Source organism: Artemia franciscana, chromosome 4 (assembly GCF_032884065.1).
Source record: "Artemia franciscana chromosome 4, ASM3288406v1, whole genome shotgun sequence".
In the NCBI taxonomy this organism is placed as follows: Eukaryota; Metazoa; Arthropoda; class Branchiopoda; order Anostraca; family Artemiidae; genus Artemia; species Artemia franciscana.
Window position 1 is genome coordinate 28169233 of NC_088866.1, and position 21612 is coordinate 28190844.

The window sequence follows — 21612 nt, forward strand, 5'->3', positions numbered from 1 at the left end:
GCAGGAGTTAAACTACGTAAAAATTGCGAATATACAACATTCTTGACTTTCCCATTGTCTGTGCATATACAAAGCCGTATGTACTAATAATGACGTCATATGCAAACGCTCTTTTTACAAACAAACAAACATGCATACACACAACTCGTTTTTATATAGATAGATAGATAGATAGATACAATACAAATTAACTGCGTAAAACTTGCGAATATACAACATTCTTCGCTGTCCAATTGTCGCTGCATATAAATAGATTGTCAGGTTTACCGACCCTCGAACATGCAACGTACAATTGTCCATGGGAAAAACAATCAGTATTAAGATCTATACCATATTTTTCTAATGATTGACCTTGAGCTTTGTTAATGGTGATTGCAAATGCTAATCGAATTGGGAATTGCAATCTTTTAAATTGAAAAGGCAGATCCGTTGGAATCATGGGAATGCGAGGAATAAGAACAGCCTCACCCTCAAAAGGCCCTGTCAAGATTGTGGCCTCTATTAGGTTTTCCATGTTTTTTTTACGGCAAGTCGCGTGCCATTGCAAAGCTTTGGTGGGTTGATATTTCTTAAAAGTATTATTGGTACGCCTATTTTTAGTTGTAGCACGTGTGGTGGAAACCCTGAAAGATCTATGGAATTTAAAAATTCAGATGGATAATTAACCGCTTCATTTGGTTCCAAAACTGTGTCGACTGACTTGTAAAGGACCGCCTGGTTTCGAATCTTGGTCAAAACAATATTGTTGATTTCGTGGACGTCTATATTTTTGGGTGCGAGAATCGCTCTTTCACTTAGCCATTTATTATTTTTATAATTTTTTAGAATATTCGGGAATGTTTTTTCAATCAATTCATTTTTGGACGTCACTAAATTACAGAAATCAGCAGGTAGTTGTATACGTCCTGAAATTGAGTCTACTGGGAGCTTTCTGTTTCCAATTGCCAGCAATTGATCTGAAAATGTTTGACCAGAGTCATCGTTTTGCAATCGGACACGCATATTTGTAGTTAATTTTAATATTTTTACGTGTGCCCATAAATTAGAATTTTTCAGGCAAGCATTCATTTCGTCTGCAGGAGTTGATCTAGGTATTATAGGTAATGTTTGCCTGAAATCTCCCGCAAGCAATATTAATGTGCTGCCAAAGGGTTTCGACTTCCCTCTCAAATCTTTCAAGCATTGATCCAGAGCCTCGAGCGATTTTTTGTGTGCCATTGTGCACTCATCCCAAATAATAAGTTTGCATTGCTGCAATACTTTACCCATCCCAGATGATTTGGAAATATTGCACGTGGGAGTTTCTGTAGAATGCAAATTCAGAGGCAATTTCAAAGCGGAATGAGCAGTTCTTCCATCAGGCAGCAATGTTGCGGCTATTCCGGACGACGCAATTGCCAACGCTATATCATTTTTTGATCGAATTGATGCCAGAATCAGTTTTATCACAAACGTTTTACCAGTACCTCCTGGCGCATCCATAAAGAAAATTTCTCCAACGTTGTTATCGACACAATGCATTATCGTATCATAAATGTCTTTTTGTTCCGACGTTAACTTGGAAATTTTATTTTGTACATACGACAATAGATCACTCGTACTGTAACTTTGTTCACGATCCAATTCTGCACATGTCGAAACAGCAGCGATACGGTTAGGTGAAGGCATTCCCAAATCCTGAAGAGGTTTGTTAGCCATACGTACGCACAAATCTTCTATAATAACTAAAGTGTAGTTATAAATTTCTGATGTAAAATCAAAAGTCATATCTGACGTCTCTAACCGTTTTCGATGGAGTGTATCTTCGGACATTTTTTACTTATATTTTTCCCATAACTTTGTAGGAGCTGATGGAGAGCAAGTTGATAAAATGATGCCCAACAATGCACGAATTTGACTTGGGGTTGACGTTTCGCACGCGTCATTGATGCAGTTATCCCAGTGTTGGTCATCCTCCAATAAATTCAGAGCTTGGCATGCACTACGGTAAGTGTCATGTATAGTACCGTTTACAGTTCTCAAATACTCAAAGGATGTCGGACCGGGTACATTCACCAAAAGCAGGCGTAGAAAAAAGCATTCATGTTGATTGGGGTGAACGGTGTAGAGTCTTCCTATCGTGGTATCTTTGAAGATGGTAGGTTGGCCGTCGACTGACTGGCTTCACTATGAAATACATATCGCCGAACCTTTGTTTTTTTTAACTAAAATCTGGTAGGCATTGATGACCTTATCCAAGTCAAAATCCCAAACCCAATCATCATCGCTATCATTTTCAGTTTTGATATGTTTTGACTCTCGCTGTCCAGATGGATCTTCATCTAACTGCGCGGTTTTGCGTTCTTTAGCCTCAAGCCTGTTTCCTTGCTGTTCTTTTGATTCCTCGGCACGCTTTCTTTTCTGACTTTCTCTATCAGCAGCAAGTTTTTCGGCATAGACTCTTTGAGCATCTTCATCGGCTTTTGCCATTGTAAGTTCATCAGTCATTTTAAACTTAAACATTAATAGATTTCTACGTGAACATATATGTCTTAAATATCTTTAATGACGTCACCGTCATAGCAAAAATGACGACAACTAACTTCATGACGTCAGTCGACACAGAAGCATGACGTCACCTGACAGACAGACACACAGACAGACAACTTATTTATATATATATACTAGCTGTTGGCGCCACCCCAACACCTAGTTGGTGGGGCCCTTCGCGCCCCCCCCAAGCCCCCTGCGCGCGTAAGTCGTTACGCGCCATATTAGTTACGCGCCATTGTAGTTGTGTCCCTGTGTCCCACCTGTGAATATAGATAGATTTATATATGTGTTTCAAACTACGTAAAAATTGCGAATATACAACATTTTTGGCTTTCCCACTACTGGAAGCTTTCCGTTTCCAATTGCCAGCAATTGATCTGAAAATGTTTGACCAGAATCATCGTTTTGCAATCGGACACGCATATTTGTAGTTAATTTTAATATTTTTACGTGTGCCCATAAATTAGAATTTTTCAGGCAAGCATTCATTTCGTCTGCAGGAGTTAAACTACGTAAAAATTGCGAATATACAACATTCTTGGCTTTCCCATTGTCTGTGCATATACAAAGCCGTATGCACTAATAATGACGTCATATGCAAACGCTCTTTTTACAAACAAACAAACATGCATACACACAACTCGTTTTTATATAGATAGATAGATAGATGGATACAATACAAATTAACTGCGTAAAACTTGCGAATATACAACATTCTTCGCTGTCCAATTGTCGCTGCATATAAATAGATTGTCAGGTTTACCGACCCTCGAACATGCAACGTACAATTGTCCATGGGAAAAACAATCAGTATTAAGATCTATACCACATTTTTCTAATGATTGACCTTGAGCTTTTCTTAATGGTGATTGCAAATGCTAATCGAATTGGGAATTGCAATCTTTTAAATTGAAAAGGCAGATCCGTTGGAATCATGGGAATGCGAGGAATAAGAACAGCCTTACCCTCAAAATACCCTGTCAAGATTGTCGCCTTTATTAGGCTTTCCATTGTTTTTTTTTACGGCAAGTCGCGTGCCATTGCAAAGCTTTGGTGGGTCGCCTATTTTTAGTTTTAGCACGTGTGGTGGAAACCCTGAAAGATATATGGAATTTAAAAATTCAGATCGATAATTAACCGCTTCATTTGGTTCCAAAACTGTGTCGACTGACTTGCAAAGGACTGCCTGGTCTCGAATCTTGGTCAAAACAATATTGTTGATTTCGTGGACGTCTATATTTTTGGGTGCGAGAATCGCTCTTTCACTTAGCCATTTATTATTTTTATAATTTTTTAGAATATTCGGAAATACTTTTTCAATCAATTCATTTTTGGACGTCACTAAACTACAGAAATCAGCAGGTAGTTGTATACGTCCTGAAATTGAGTCTATCGTATCATAAATGTCTTTTTGTTCCGACGTTAACTTGTAAATGTTATTTTGTACATACGACAATAGATCACTCGTACTGTAACTTTGTTCACGATCCAATTCTACACATGTCGAAACAGCAGCGATACGGTTAGGTGAAGGCATTCCCAAATCCTGAAGAGGTTTGTTTGCCATACGTACGCACAAATCATCTATAATAACTAAAGTGTCGTTATAAATTTCTGATGTAAAATCAAAAGTCATTTCTGACGTCTCTAACTGTTTTCGATGGAGTATATCTTCGGACATTTTTGACTTATATTTTTCCCATAACTCTGTAGGAGCTGATGGAGAGCAAGTGTACGAATTTGACTTGGGGTTGACGTTTCGCACGCGTCATTGATGCAGTTATCCCAGTGTTGGTCATTCTCCAATAAATTCAGAGCTTGGCATGCACTACGGTAAGTGTCATGTATAGTACCGTTTACAGTTCTCAAATACTCAAAGGATGTCGGACCGGGTACATTCACCAAAAGCAGGTGTAGAAAGAAGCATTCATGTTGATTGGGGTGAACGGTGTAGAGTCTTCCTATCGTGGTATCTTTGAAGATGGTAGGTTGGCCGTAAACCCACTGGTTATCTACTTCGATGGTGGTACCGTTGCCATTGTAGGTTTTTCAGTCATTTTACAATTAGAAATTTCTCTTTCAACGGTCTTCTTACAATTAAAAATTTTTCTTTGAACGATATTCTTAAATACCTGTGTCCTGGTCGTCATTTATATTCCCTGTGTCCCGGTCGTCATTTGTGTCCCGGTATCCCAGTCTGTAATTTCTCTTTTTTCTTTTTTCAGTTTTCTTTTTCTTCTTTATTTTTCAGCTTCACTATGAAATACATATCGCCGAACCTTTGTTTTTTTAACTAAAATCTGGTAGTCATTGATGACCTTATCCAAGTCAAAATCCCAAACCCAATCATCATCGCTATCATTTTCAGTTTTAATATGTTTTGACTCTCGCTGTCCAGGTGGATCTTCATCTAACTGCGCGGTTTTGCGTTCTTTAGCCTCAAGCCTGTTTCCTTGCTGTTCTTTTGATTCCTCGGCACGCTTTCTTTTCTGAGTTTCTCTATCAGCAGCAAGTTTTTTGGCATAGACTCTTTGAGCATCTTCATCAGTCATTGTAAACTTTAACATTAATAGAATTCTACGCGAACATATGTCTTATATAACTTGAATGACGTCACCTTCAAAGCAAAAATGATGGCAACTAATTTCATGACGTCAGCCGAAACATGACGTCACCTGATCCACGATCCACAGATCCACAGACAACTTATTTTTATATATATATATATATATATATATATATATATATATATATATATATATATATATATATATATATATATATATATATATATATATATATATATATAGGCATATGCGCTTCTCTAATAATGACCAAGGAACAATATGCGATCATCAGAATCTATTGCTATGTGCAGTAATGCGCACTTTAGAACACTTGAAACATTTACCTTGTATACAACAAAAAATTGTAATTTTTTTATTATGATTACCTACGAATTTTTGTTGAGAGGTGCACTTGCTTTCCCCATAATGGAAGGAGGAAAATGGATACTAAATGCAAATCTCATGACAATTTAACTAAAAGCAACATTAAACAAGCTGTTTTTTGACTTGCTGCTTTCTATAAAAATGTTCCAGCAGATTACCATGACAATAAATAGAATAGCATTTACAGATTACATGTTTTGTAGTGAAGATTTTGGATGTAGAATGTATGTACTTTGTTCTGGTAGACTGCCGTGCCCTTGACGATAAATGGAAAACAACCGTAGATTGCCATGTACTGTATTGGAGATCGCATTGTGGGTGGTACATGTACAATACATGCATTGTAGATTGCTGTGGTAAATGCATTCTGGTAGATTACCATTCCCTTGGCATTACACAGAGCAACGATTGTGTGGATTATAATATTGAACTTCATGCTCGAAACAAATTGAAATCATTTTTCGAAAACAGGGAAATTTGATTTCAAATTGAATGATACATTAAGTGGCTTTCGCACTACACGCGTAATTTTTATGCTAAATGGCAAGTTACGTTACAATAAGTATAACCTTCCACACCTACACAAGTCCTTTGACACCAGAGGCATTTTCTGGCGAACTTATTGTCGATAAGCAATGTTGATCAGCAATCGATGGAACAGATTTGTTTTGTCAACAACTGAATCAAAAACACTTTTCTTGAGAACACAAGTTTTTATTATTGTTGGAAATAAATGCCAATATTTTCATAGTCAATTGAAGATAGATTCGCCATTTTCTATAAGACTCACGTTTACGCAGGTAATTCTCAGTAATTATACAGCTTTTCACTCTTTGAACAAATTCTGACAGTCTTAGCTTTACGCAACGAGATTTCTGCAGTAGTCTAGCTGGGAGATCAAACTAATCATAAATGTAACAACCTCTATGGCAAAATAACTGTTTTTTCTCTTTTAGAATTAAAAAAAAATCCCCGTTACATTATCCCTTGATATTTTCAGCTTAATCTGACCAACAAGTTTGACTAATAACGATTTCAATTATGTGTGGTTTTCATCTACACTGTTTTATCAACAAATCCCCTACAACACGATCGGTAGAACACGATTATTGATAAACAGTGTCTCGCCAAAACAGATTATTGGTCAACAACGTGCCCAGAAAAGGCCTTAGGCCAACGTAAAAATCAAAAAATGCATCATAATCCTTGTCGGAAGGCATCTCTATGATCACAGGCAAAATGTTCAACAATGAAGTATTTGTAATGGAGGTGTGGATCCAATCTACGGAAATGTTTGTCAATTTATTTTCGAAATTATTTAATTGCTTATCCATCGATTTCTTTTTGTTGGTGCTGTATCAGCTTTTCGATAAGGTGACATAAGTTTACATAACGCAGGTCTATGAAAACTTGAATCTAATCGGAACTGCCTGCGTTACGTAAAAAATTTTCTATTTAAAATTGCATATCTTAACAGAATGTCATAACTCTTGCTTGTGTAAAAGAATTTTCGGCATATATGATGAAAAAATCAATAGCTATTAATAGAGGGGTAACTTAGTAACTAATTCTTTTATGAACATTATTTTTTTTTTCTGTTGCTTTTTAGGCTATTCCAATATGGAAGTAAGTTATTGTGGTATATCCTTGAGCAAAGGAAGTATAGTCCATCCATTATTTCCAAACTGAAGAACTTGGAGTATCATTTTGGAACTTTTCGTAAATGTATGCTTTTTCTTCTCTTCTAAGGAAAAACTAAACATAAAATAAAGGAAATAGGTAAACATATGGGACCATCTAAAAGAAACTGAAAAAATTCTGAAAACTGCTTTAGAACAGTCATAAATACTTTCTTATCGTATTTTCTTAAGGCATATCGCTGCATTTTAACCCCTCTCTCTCTAATGAAGTGGGGGGGGGGTAAATCCAAACAGCATAGAAAAATGACTAGGAAAAATAGTTAGTGCCTCAACGTGAGCTTGATATGAATTAAAAAAACGCTGCTAAAATAAAAAACAATCCCAGCTGAATAGTACTCAGTAGAAATACAAAAATCCAAAACAAATCTAATCTTATCAATTCAGATTTTGTTTTCAATAATGTTTTTTTTTGCATCCAACCGGGTATTGTCTGAAAAATATGCAAATTCATATGTTTTGAACTCTTCTTTATTATATAAAATAGTCATTTGTACGGCTAGTATGCAGGTTAGAAAAATTAGGCGATAGTAGGTTAGTTTAAAAAATGTACATAAAAATACATTTTGTGCCCTTCTGGCAAGACTGTTTTGTTTTTTTAAATTTTTGCCCCAATATAAAGCAGAAGTGAAAAAAAAAATGCAATTATAATTTTCATTCATTTTTGTTTAGTTAGTTTTATGATTTTGCTGTTGTAATGCTAGATCGCGTTTGTTTTTGTTTTTTTTTTGCTACAAAAATCCAAAACAAACTTAATCTTATCAATTCAGATTTTGTTTTCAATAATGTTTATTTGTTGTTTTTTTCTATTTGCATCCAACCTGGTATTGTCTGAAAGTATGCAAATTCATATGTTTTGAACTCGTCTTTATTATATAAAATAGTCATTTGTACGGCTAATATATAGGTTAGAAAAATTATGCAATAATAGGCTAGGCTAGTTTTAAACAAGAGTTAAGAGCTCATATGGCACTTGTGAACGAGGTCGGCAGAGCCAAGAGCTCATATGGCATGAACTCTAGCGAGATTCTAAGAATCAATAGATTGATTTGAAAGGAAAATCAGACGCTTAATGCCGGTCGGGATTTAAAATAAGAGCTCTGACACATGGTCCTTCTAAATATCAAAATTCATTAAGATCCGATCACCCACTCGTAAGTTAAAAATACCTAGATTTTTTCTAATTTTTCCTCTCCTTTCAGCCCCCCAGATGGTCGAATCGGGGAAAACAACTTTATCGAGTCAATTTGTGCAGGCCCCTGACACGCCTACCAATTTTCATCATCCTAGCACATCCAGAAACACCAAACTCGCCAAAGCACTGGACCCCCCTAACTCCCCCAAAGAGAGCGGATCCAGTCTGGTTACGTCAATCACGTATCTATGACATTTGTTTATTCTACTAACCAAGTTTCATCCCGATCTCTCCACTCTAAGCGTTTTCCAAGATTTCTGGTTTCCCCCTCCAACTCCCCCCAATGTCACCAGATCTGGTCGAGATTTAAAATAACAGCTCTAAGACATGAGTTCCTTCTAAATATCAAATTTCATTAAGATCTGGTCACGCGTTCTTAAGTTCAAAATACCTTAATTTTTCTAATTTCTCCGAATTAACACACCCAACCCCCCAACTCCCCCAAAGGGATTGGATCCGTTCCAATTATATCAGCCATGTATCTAGAACTGTGCTTATTCTTCCCATCAAGTTTCATCCCGATCTTTCCACTCTAAGCGTTTTCCAAGATTTCTGTTTCTCCCTTCCAGCCCCCTATGTCCCCGGATCCGATTCGAATTGAAATGGAGTATATGAGACATGAGATCTTTCTATATATCAAGTTTCATTAAGATCTGATTACCCATTCGTAAGATAAAGATACCTCAATTTTCACATTTTCCTCCTCAAACTCCCCCAGTGTCTGGGGGACTGGATCTGGTCGGGATTTAAAATGAGAGCTCTGAAGCACAAGATCCTTCTAAATATCAAATTGCATTAAGATCTGATTACCCGTTCTTAAGTTACAAATACCTCATTTTTTCTAATTTTTTCGAATCCCTGATATGCCTGCCAAATTTTATCGTCCTAGCTTATTTGGAAGTGCCTAAACTAGCAAAACCGGGACAGACCGACCGACCGAAAGACCGACAGAATTTTCGATCGCTATATGTCACTTGGTTAATACCAAGTGCAATAAAAATGTACAAAAAAATACCTGTTATGCCCTTCTGATAAAACTATTTTGTTTTTTTCAATCTTTGTCCCAGTACAAAACAGAAGTAAAAAAAAATGCAATTATAATTTCATTCATTTTTGTTTAGTTAGTTTTATGATTTTGCTGTTTTAATGCTAGGTCGCGTTTGTTGTTATTTTTTAGAGAGGAACTCTAGGGGACGCCCTTTCCGCCACCTGGTGTGTATCTCAGAACGCCACCTGTGCTGTTGAACTCTGCCTCGCTTGGCAGTCGCCAATTGGTGCAGGTAATATCTTAAAGTGGACAACTCTCGGACGAACTAAATTTTTCTCGGTAACCAGTTTCCCACGCACCTTGCTCGTACCTTTAGTCTTAATCATAATTTTCTACTGAGGAGAGGCCTTTGATATGTCAGGAATGCATGTCAAGCTCGAGTATTTCAAATTTGTCTGGGGAGGGCGTCTGTGACCAGAAATTGGGCAGAGGGGTATTGGTTTGCCTCCTAGATGTTAAAAAATAACTTTTTTGGGGAGTATTTTCATTATTTTCCCTTTTTGGGGAGAAATTGAAAAAACGACTAATTTGTCCCTCATATATATTATGAGAAATATATCCCCCCCTCAAATCAACAACATCGGTTCACATTGTGTTTATTCATAGATGTGAGGAAACTCTAGTTCTGGTGGACAATTTTATTACAGTGAGAATTTTTATTCTAGGTGTGTGAATAACTTGGTTTATTTTTGAATTGAAAATAGTTACCAATAATTGACTTGACTAATCGTTTTGTGTAATTTCTAATGCTTATTTGTTAAAACTGATTTTAAAAATATTGAAATAATTAACATTTTATAAATATATTCAAGAGGGTTCAGACATAGTTAACAAAGTATTGGCTATTTAAATAACTTAGCAAAGGCTATAAATTTTTTCGCCGATCGTATTTGATGGTTTTTGAGAGTTGTTTCTATTACAGTAAAAAAAAAAAAAAAAAAAAAAAAAAAAAAAAAAAAAAAAATGATCTACTTTGTTAACTGTGTGATTATGTTGACTTTGGCTAAGTAATAAATTAGGATTAAATTAAAAAAGTACAAAGAAGGCGAAATCTGATGGTTTAGATTCATTAAGTAGAAAAATAAACAACTGTGTATATTGAAAATTTTGGAAACATCGGAGGTTTACAGGAAACATTAAGTTACTCACTTTTTGGCAGGAGTGGATGCCAAATTTGCGAAATTGTAAGAATCAATAGATTGATTTAAAAGGAAAATCAGAGGCTTAATGCCAGTCGGGATTTAAAATAAGAGCTCAGAGACACAATGTCCTTCTAAATATCAAAGTTCATTAAGATCCGATCACCCATTCCGAAGTTAAAAATATCTCATTTTTTCTAATTTTTCTTCTCCCTTCAGCCCTCCAGATGTTCGAATCGAGGAAAACTACTTTTATAAAGTCAATTTGTGCAGGTCCCTGACACCCCTACCAATTTTCATCGTCCTAGCACGTCCAGAAGCATCGGACCCGCCAAAGCACTGGACCCCCTAACTCCCTCAAAGAGAGCGGATCCAATCCGGTTACATCAATCGTGTATCTACGACACTTGCTTATTCTACCCACTAAGTTTCATCCTGATCTCCCCATTCGAAACGTTTTCCGAGATTTCCGGTTTCCCCCTTCAACTCCCCCCAATGTCACAAGATCTGGTCAGGATTTAAAAAGAGCTCTGAGATGCAACCTCCTTGTAAAGATCAAATTTCATTAAGATCCGGGTCACCCGCTCATAAGTTAAAAATGCCTCAATTTCTCTAATTTTTCCGAATTAACACCCCCCCCCCTCAAAGAGAGTGGATTCAGTCCGGTTATGCTAATCACGTATATAGGACTTGTGCTTATTCTTCCCATCAAATTTCACCCCGATCTCTCCACTCTAAGTTTCCGGTTTCCCCCTTCAACTCCCCCCAATGTCACAAGATCTGGTTAGGATTTAAATAGAGCTCTGAGATGCAACCTCCTTGTAAAGATCAAATTTCATTAAGATCCAGGTCACCCGTTCATAAGTTAAAAATGCCTCAATTTCTCTAATTTTTCCGAATTAACATCCCCCCCCCAAGAGAGTGGATTCAGTCCGGTTATGTTAATCACGTATCTAGGAATTGTGCTTATTCTTCCCATCAAATTTCACCCCGATCTCTCCGCTTTAATCGTTTTCCAAGATTTCCCGTTTTCCCTTCCAACTCTCCCCCAATATCACCAGATACGGTCGGGATTTAAAATAAGAACTCTGAGGCATGAGTTTCTTCTAAATATCAAATTTCATTAAGATCTGATCACCCATTCGTAAGTTAAAAATACCTCATTTTTTCAATTTTTCTTCTCCCTCCAGCCTCCCAGATGGTCGTATCGGGGAAATGACTGTTATCAAGTCAATTTGTGTAGATCCCTAACACGCCTACCAGTTTTCATCGTCCTTTTACGCCGAGAAGCACCGAACTTGCCAAAGCACTATAAATCCCCCCAACTCCCCCAAAGACAGAAAATTCGGTCCATTTATGTCAATCACGTATCTAGAACTTGTACTTATTCTTCCCATCAAGCTTCATCCCCATCTCTCCACTCTAAGCGTTTTTCAAGATTTTCGGTTTCCAATTTTTCCGTTTCACCCTACCCCCCCCCCCCCCCCCTATTTCCCCGGATCCGATTCGAATTGAAAAAGGATCATCTGAGACATATCTTTCTATCTATCAAGTTTCATTAAGATCCGATTACGCATTCATAATATAATGATACCTCAATTTTCACGATTTCTCATCCCTCCAGCCCCCCTCCCCTAGATGGCTGAATCGGGGAAACAACTGTTATCAATTCAATTTGTGCAGGTCCCTGAGACGCCTACCAATTTTCATCGTCCTAGCACGTTCAAAAGCACCGACTTCACCAAAGCACTGAAAATCCCCCCCAACTCCCCCAAAGAGAGCGGATCCGATCTGGTTATTTTAATCACATATCTAGGACTTGTGCTTGTTCTTCCCACCAAGTTTCACCCCGATCTCTAAGCGTTTTCCAAGATTTCCGGTTTCCCCCTCCAACTCCCCTCAGTGTCACCGGATCTTGTCGGGATTTAAAGTTAGAGCTCTGAAGCATGAGATCCATTTAAATATCAAATTTCTTTAAGATACGATCACCCGTTCGTAAGTTAAAAATACCTAATTTTTTATATTTTGTTTCCGAATTAACCGTTCCTCCACTCCTCCCCAGATGGTCGAATCGGGAAAGAGACTATTTCTAATTTAATCTGGTCTGGTCCCTGATACGCCTGCTAACTTTCATCGTCCTAGCTTATCTGGAAGTGCCCGAACTAGCAAAACCGGGACCAACAGACAGACAGACAGAAATCGCAATTGCTACATGTCACTTGGTAAATACCAAGTGCCATAAAAAGAAAAGAAATGGGAGTGAAAAAATTGGAAAAAAAAAATCAAAATTGGAAGTAAACAGCTTAAAAGGAACAGCTTTCTTTTGAAGGTGCAGTTGTCTCTAGGAATCATCAGCTTGGGCATGTGGAAATTTTTATTATATTACCAATTTATTTTGCTTATTTGTTTTCACAGTTCAACGTGGCAAAACTGACTTAAAGCAGCACTGCCCAAAAACTTCATAATTTTGATGCAACCAAAAGAAAAATATTAGAAAATCACAGTTTTCAGGTAGCCTATTAAAGGACCTAAGATGGGTCTAGGGGGTAAAAAATGCTTTTATTTTCATGACAATAGTACTTTCAAACTTTTAGTCCAATGTTCTAAATTGCTTTTTTGTATTTTTAGTACTCCGATTTGGAAAGTTTCTTGAAGCTATCAAGGGTGCTTGGATCACTTTGCACTGTGCAGACGTGATTTACAAAGTGCTGTTGACTTTGAGCAAGTTAGCACAGGCTGTGTTTTTGTTTGCTGATCATATTTTGTGGATTGGCAGAGTTGGCCTTGTTAAAGTTAAAAAATCCCGGTGGTCCACCTTGTCAACTAGATGCTGGCTCTATGCCATTCTGCTGAATTTGGCTAGGTGAGCAAATTGAATTAAAGCTTCTAAGCAAAATGTTAATTTTTGTCAAAATGATGCTTTGGACATGCATCTAGGGTAAAGGTGACACAAATCTAGGGTAAAATGATATTGGGCACATATTTCTTTGACGTTGTGGTCTTGGTTAAATTAGGGGGTTGTGATCCCTCAAGTGGATTTTGTAACTATAAACGACAGGTCAAAGTTGCTGAAGAAAATTATAAATGTTGTGCATAATTTGTGGTCAAAATGACGCTTTGGACATGTGTCTGGGTTCTAGATGACTGAGATGATATAGATCTAGAACAAAACGACCTTGTGAACATAGGTTTTTAACGTTGGGGTTTAGGTCAAATTGGGGGGTTGTTGTCCCTTAGGGAATCGTGATACCATAGACAACAGGTCACTTTCACTGAAAAAAATGGTATCTTTTCGAGGGAACCTTCGAGGGAACTTATTGGCGAAAAAAGTCATAAAATATAAAACTAATCGCTTTAATAAATGTACATTTTAATAAGGCTAAATGTATTTAAATATCCAATAGGTAAAAGACATTATGCGCAATTCCCAGTCTCAAAATAGTATCATAATGTCTGATCTTTTTTTTTAATGAACCAAAAATAATGTACCACGTCAAATAAATATCAATCAATCAATCAATCAATTTATTCAAAAAGAAAACACATAACAACAATAATAATAAAGATCCTAGAAGCGAACTTGTTAAGGACCAAAACAACAAAAAATTGTAAATGAAAAAGAGAGAGAAGAAAAAAAAAAGAAAAAAAAAGAGAAAACAAGGGTAATTAAAGCAAATTGAACAAACATTTAGAGAAATATAATATCAAGATTTTAGTACATTATTATATAGCGTCCGAAAACTTGTGGATAGCTCGACACTGGAGGGTATTACATTCCATTGAATTATAGATTTATAAATTGGGGATCGCTGTGCGGAACTAGAGATACACCTGGGGACAATGAAGGAACGGTTGGATGAACGGAGACAGTGGCCTTCAGAATTATTACTATTAAAATAAGTTAATAAGTGGGGAGGAAGATTTTTATGGTAAGCGGAATATGCAAGGGATAGATTTAACTTTTTGATGATTTGTTCAAAAGGGATAATACCAAAATCGGAGTACAAGTCCTTGGTGGGATATAGTCGTGGCAACCGAAACACTGCTTTGACGGCACGGTTTTGAGCAGATTTTAATTTATTGGTAACTGAAGGATAAGTATTGCCCCATACAGATCCGCAGTATGAGATATATGGGTAAATAAAAGAATAATAAAGGGTGACAAGGATATCGAGAGGAAGAAAATAATTCACACGATTAATTATACTTACCTGTCGCAAAATTATGGCTCTAACATAGGACACATGTGTTGCAAATGATAGGCAGGAGTCTATGTGGACACCAAGAAACTTGGCAACTTCGACCTGCGGGAGGAGATTGGTAGAATATTTTAGGCCAAGTGCTGGCTGAACTTCATTTTTTTTGTAAGGGGTTTGAAATAATACCACCTGACTTTTCTTGCTGTTAATGGTCATGCAGTTAACGAGACACCACTCCTGTACTCTATTCAGAAGGGTTTGAGTAGAGGTGACGACGGATGGTAAATTAGGACCGGTGATGAAAAAGTTGCTATCGTCAGCAAAAAGTACTGGGTGCACTGATGGGCCCAGGTCCGTAATCAAATCATTAATATAAAGGAGAAAAAGTATTGGACCAAGAACAGAGCCCTGTGGGACGCCCCTCCGGACAGGTAGGGGATGTGAAGTCACCCCGCCCAGTCTCACACTCTGTACTCTACCAGAGAGATAAGAGCCGAACCATGAGAAAGGAACTCCGCGAATCCCTAGGTTATTGAGTTTACTTAATAAAACACTGTGATCAACCATGTCAAAGGCCTTTGAAAAATCCAGAAATAAGCCCAATACAGTATTTTTAAGGTCAAGTTGGGAACGTATAAACTGTGTGGCGTCTATTAGTGCATGAGCAGTTGAAAATTTGGCACGGAAGCCATATTGATGAGGAGAAATCAACGAATCTGATGACTGATTCCCAAATACAAAGGGAGAAAGACGTCGGAATATAATTCTCTCGAGCACCTTAGATATAACTGGGAGAAGTGAGATTGGACGATAATTGCTTATCTCAGACGGATCGCCTTTTTTATGAATCGGGATAACAATTGCTGATTTAAATATTTCTGGGAAGACTCCATTGGTCATAGACAGGTTTGCTATGTGCACAATGGGTTCACAAATATAGGAAGATACGGTCCTAAGAAGCTTATTACTTATGCCAAAGAAGTCAGGTGTACTACTATTAGAGAGAGATACGATAACTTGAAGCACCTCTTTGCGATCAGTTGGAGAGAAAAACATGGATCTGGGATTCTTGCTAGGGTGTACTGACTGTGAGAAGGAACAGGAGTTAGCATTTGGAATATTAGTGAAATAATTATTAAAAGCATCCGGTACTAAAATTGGGTCAATTAATCTGCCACTGATGTCCCTAAGATTAATAGGAACAGATCTTGAATTCCTTTTTTTTGAAAGGATTTCATTTATTGTAGACCAAATTTTTTGCAAGTTCCCTTTGCAGTGAGAGATTTTTGAATAATAATAATTTTTCTTTGCTTCCCGGATGAGTTTGGTATATATGTTTTTGTATTTTTTATAATTAGTCAGGTCAATAACGTTACTGGTTTTGCAAGCTAACTTATATAGGTCATTTTTTCGGTATGAAGAGATTATCAGGCTATTTGACATCCAGGGGCGTATATGGGTAGTTTTTCGGTTTGATTTACGAACTGGAAAGGTTGAACTAATAAGATCACTCAATCCCTGTGTGAAACTACTTGTGGCTGAATTAACATCCTGACAATCCAAAGTCTTGGACCAGTCGAAGGATTTCAAACAATCCGTGAACCGGTTCATATTCACAGTATTATATATTCTATTAGACGTAGGGGTATTAGTTCTACGGGGTTGAGTAGCTGATAGGGAGGGTAAGGAAAGATAGATTGGAAAGTGATCTGACAGGTCAGAAAATATTATTTTGGAGGACAGGTGGTTTCCCAGGGAAGTGGATACAAAAATGTTATCAATTAAAGTAGCGGTAGACCTCATGGGATCAACTCTAGTAGGAAAAAGGATTGTGGGAAGAAGACCACTTGAGGTAAATGTTTCAAAGAAGGTATCACTATCATTGTTATTGCTAACATTTAATAAATTACAATTGAAGTCCCCAAAAACTATTGCCTTCTTTTGTGGTAAATTAATAAAACTAGAAAAATCATCAAACTGATTACAAAAGAAAGGTGTCGGAAATGAGGGTGGTTTATAAAATAACGAAAAAATAAAAGAATTCTCGTCTACACTTATGTCGACGATTATTGAATAAATGCATCTATTATTTATAGGTTGCGAGAACAAGAATTCACAATCGAATAGTCTGGTGAATTTTAGACTTGATCGGATGTAAAGAGAAATGCCGCCAGAGGACTTGGTTAATTTTCTTTCAATATGAATAGCTTGAAAGCCAGTGAGGGAAAATTCATTAGTATCATCAATTTCTGAAAGCCACGTCTCCGTTATTCCAATTACGTCGAAAGGGCAGTAACCATTTGTTAAAATTAAATCTTTAAAATTAGCCCACTTATCCCGTATGCTTCTGATATTAAAGCAAATTACATTAAGTTTGGTCTCTTCCATTAGCTTAGGTTTCACATTTTTCACAAAATCAAAAGTGTCGAGATATTTACAGTTAATTTGGTTTAAAGGGCTATCGGGGCTAGCTAAGGTGTTGGTGGACAGATTAGTTTGGTCATCGTAATAATTAAAAACAACATTATTGCACAGTGACAAATTATTAAGAAACGTAAAATCTTGTAAAGTACTTGTACTTGTGTTTGTTTGACTGTTCATTTCTTAAGCAGTAGTTTCTGTGCTTCTGGACATTTATACGAATAACAGGGGTGGTCGGAGGAGCCACAGAGAGCACATTTCATGACAAGTTGACACGGGTTTTCTTTGGAGTTCTGGTGGTCACCAGCACATTTAGAGCATCTCGGGGAAGCTTTACAGTTATTCGCAGTATGGCCGTAGCACTGGCATTTGTAGCACTGGGTAGGCAAAAACTTGTACTCAGTTATAGGTAGACGCTCGTAACCAATAACAAGGGGATTCTCAGTGGCATAGTTTAGGTGGTCACGTGACTCAAACTTTAATCGAAAAGACCTCGTACTTCCTAACTGAACAACTTCTATACAGTTATTAGCGAGATCACATAGGTCACTTTTAGATGTTCCGTCAGGCACTCGGCGTACTATACCGAAAAAGGCAGGACTCTTCACTTTAGCATTCATGGATTGGTCTACTTTGCTTAATGCATCTGCCAAAAGTATTGGCGGCACCCTTGTCCGACAGAACTACTTGCCATGCATCCCTCCTAGGCCTCAAAACAACTATGCTTGAACTGACACCCCCACAAGCTTTATCCAGGAAATCTTTTCGAGCGTCAGGATTATTCAAGTTTTTTGGTGGATTTTTCACAATAACTGAATAGGACGGTTTTGCGGGTGGGGGAGGTTTCATATCAGGAATAGTTTGCACGACTGACCTTGCTTTATGGTGCTCAGCGAAGCTTTTAAATTCCATGTAGAGTTCATTAACCTTTCGAGTTAACGTAGCTGTTGTCTCCCCTGGCACACATGGGACCTGATCTGGCTCGAAAATCAGATACTGAGGTAGGCTGATCTTTTTCTCATCACAAAGATCAAAGGCTCGAACCATATCACTTACATTATCAGTCACTTTGGGGCGCTCAGTTACCCTAGTAATAGAGGCGTCAGCCCACAAAATCTTCTTTGCTTCAATTAACATATCTCCTTTGAAAAAATCGCAAGCAATTTTTACAATATTATCAGCTGAACAACCTGCATTTCTAGCCCGTGAAATGAAATTCAACACGGGATTCAAGACAAGTCTTTCACCTGGCATCATCCGGTGAAATGATCAAATTTCATCAAAATTCGTGGGCGGGGCCACAATAGTTGTCAGTAAAAACAATAGCAAATCAGGTAGTAATACTCACAAGATATATATTCAGAAGTTGCGTACACAATTTTAATTATCCAAAATCCAATTATTCAAAGCAAATTGTTAACAGCACGTTACACAACTTAAATAGTTGCGTACACGATTTTAATTATCCAATTATCAAAAGCAAATTGTTCACAGCACTATATAGCATTGTACACAATTTCAATAGTTGCGCAATGAAATAAATATCCAAACAATAATCCTCTGTAAGTTAACCAACCAATATAAACTGGTTTTCATCCATATATAGTTAGCAATTCCTTCAATAATCCTATAAATCATTGACCCCTCCCCTCCAACCTCCATAAGCAAATATTCGAAAGCGAATTTAAAAATAAACTGTGACAGGTGATAGAAATGCCTCTGTCAATAGCTTGATAGCTATGACGCATGAACAAAGTGGGGGATATGAGTATTTAGAAAAATTATGTTTTGATAGACATTCTTATTAGAAGACAGTCTTGTTTGTTATAACATATTATGTATATATATATTATAGTATATTTACTATATTACTCTGTTTCTACTCGGTTTATAGCAATTCTTCTGTACAGAGTTTTTACGACTTGCTTTATGACGCACTGTGCTTGATATTTTGATTTACATACCATTATTGTTTGCTTTAAATTATTTTATTATTATTATTGTTTTTATTTTTATAGCTCATGTTCCTGTTGAAAAAGATTTCTGAATATGAAATCCTGATCCATGTGTTCTTTCTTTTTTACCTATTTTCTCTGTAAATAGCGATGAAGGCCACACTGCCTTTCCTTCACAAACACCAAAAACAAGAAGAATAATAGGGAATTATTTTCGCAAGACAGTGGGAAACAAATTAGAATGAATATTTTGGTCCTATGTCCAAGAGCCGTCCTCAGCAAGACATAAATATATAAGAAGAAAAAACTTACAACAGGATAAAATCAATACAGCTAAAAAAAATTTTTTTTCAAAACAATCCCAACATCCTTACCTCAGCGAAGTTCAACCAGAACTGATAAATAAATTGTCATGAAACGAGGCAATTCATTAAACGAAAGAGAATGATAAAATGTTTTTAATGCTAATCTTGCTTTTTTGGCTGCTGATCTCGTAGGTTTGTTTGTGACCTTCTTATTTGAAAATTCGTCTTCTGCTGATTTTACCAAGTTGCTAGATTGGAAAGAAATTTGTTTAGTCACGATTTCCGCTTATCAAAGGAATGACTTATTAAAAAATTGGAAAACCTACGATGAATCTTCAATGAATAACTCTATTTATGCTCCAAGATTCATTCCTGGACCGGCTGTTGTTCGTCTGTCCCCTAGAACGCTTGAACCATTGGAAATTCAAACTCTCGAAAAAGGTCCAAAATTCTCTTTTCTTCAAAATCAAGTTCCTATGGCGGGTTTGATTTCCTCTCTAGAGTCTTCTTTGCGCAAATTTTATACATCTATTTCCAACCCTGACGAAGTTAGGGCTAGTCTTATTGCTACCCTTTATAATAATCAAAAAAAGGCTAATTCTCCCGTCAATATAAAACCAGATAATTTGTGTGACCTAAGAATTCTATTATTCTCCGCAAAAACCTGTCCATCATTATAACTAAAGTAGATAAAAGCAATTCTTTGATCGTCATGGATACGATAGATTACGACACAAAAATTCGTGCACATCTCAATGACAAAACTACATATACAACTATAATCCACGATCATACTCATGAGTTTGCTAACAAATTATACATGAATTGAAATATCTACAACAAAATGGTAAAATTACTCCACAATTATGGAATACATTTTTCCCCGGAGCAGCCTTTGTCCAAAATTCTATGGTCTTTCTCAAAAATCTTACATATGTAATCCGGTAGATTTAGTTGAAAAGCTCAAAAACGTAAATATCTCAGAAAATACAATTATCAGTAGTTTTGACATTGTGTCTATGTATGCAAATATTTATTTAGCAGTATCTGAGCCATTATTAGAAAATAAAATAAACGAAAATTATTACTTAATAGAAGTTTCAGCAACAGGATTGGATTGCGACGTCTTAGTGACCTTGGTTAAACTTTGTAACAAGTATTCAATGTATTTCCAATTCCGTAATTCTTTCTACCAGCAAATAAATGGCTTATCCATGGGCTCGCCTCTCTCTGGGTTACTGGCAATTATTTATGTTGAGCATGTTCAAAATTGGCGTTAAATTCGTATTCCTTGAAACATATCTTTTAGGGACGTTACATGGATGACCTAATTTCACTTTGGAACTATGGGGAAAATGAACTTAGGGTTTGTTTTTTTTAGATCAGCTTAATACATATGATAGGAATTTACAGTTTACCTTATAAATTGAAATTGCAAATAAAATCTCATTCCTAGATGTGCTAATTATTCGTAGCTTAGATAAACTCAGTTTTACTATTTACAGAAAACCAACATAAAACAATAGATATTTACATTTTAAATCAAACCACCCCCCACAAGTTAAAAGAGCTGTCGTAATCTCTCTCTTCGATCGTGCCCTAAACATTTGTTCTGATTCCTACATCACAGCAGACCTAGACTTTATCAGGGACATACTTTTTGGAAATGGTTATCCTCTTTTTTTTATTAGTAATACAATTAACCGTAGACTGAAAAGACACTTCCGTAAAATCAACAATAATTTACCATGTGAGAATCCCTATAAGCCTTCAAACATAATTTAACTCCCATATATCCCAAAAATCAGTAGGAATCTTAAAAAAGTATGAACACAAAATAATCTGTATATTGTATTTACGAATAATTTGAAAATCATAAATCTCCTAAATTCTGGTAAAAACAAAACTCCAGTTACTCGCCAAAGAGGTGTCTATCCATGGGATTGTGGCAAATTCTATGTAGGAAGAACTCACCAGAATTTAGAGAAACGCCTACAACAGCATAAAGATGATATCACCAAAGCTCTAAATTCTAATATTACTTCTGTTTCTTTTGATTTTACTTTAAGCAGCCATGTGTTTGAAAATCCTAGCTACAAAATACTTTGTGAAGAATCCGCCATTATTAGCAATGACCTAGGCATAAAGCAAGTAGTTCGAGAAGCAGTTG

At 36.6% G+C, this 21612-nt stretch overlaps 1 protein-coding gene across 8 annotated transcripts in view; it reads left to right on the top strand.

Moving 5' to 3' along the window:
* Positions 1-21612, top strand: part of LOC136026246 (alpha-ketoglutarate-dependent dioxygenase alkB homolog 6-like) — a 106340-nt gene that overhangs the window by 14429 nt on the left and 70299 nt on the right. For 4 of the 8 annotated variants that reach the window (XM_065702607.1, XM_065702608.1, XM_065702606.1 and 1 more), the window contains exons 3-4: positions 7093-7208; positions 13191-13425. The exons of the other annotated variants lie outside the window; for them this stretch is intronic. In XM_065702607.1, coding sequence (XP_065558679.1) covers positions 7093-7208; positions 13191-13425 — 351 coding nt within the window. The remainder of the gene's footprint in view (positions 1-7092; positions 7209-13190; positions 13426-21612) is intronic. 8 annotated transcript variants of the gene reach the window in all.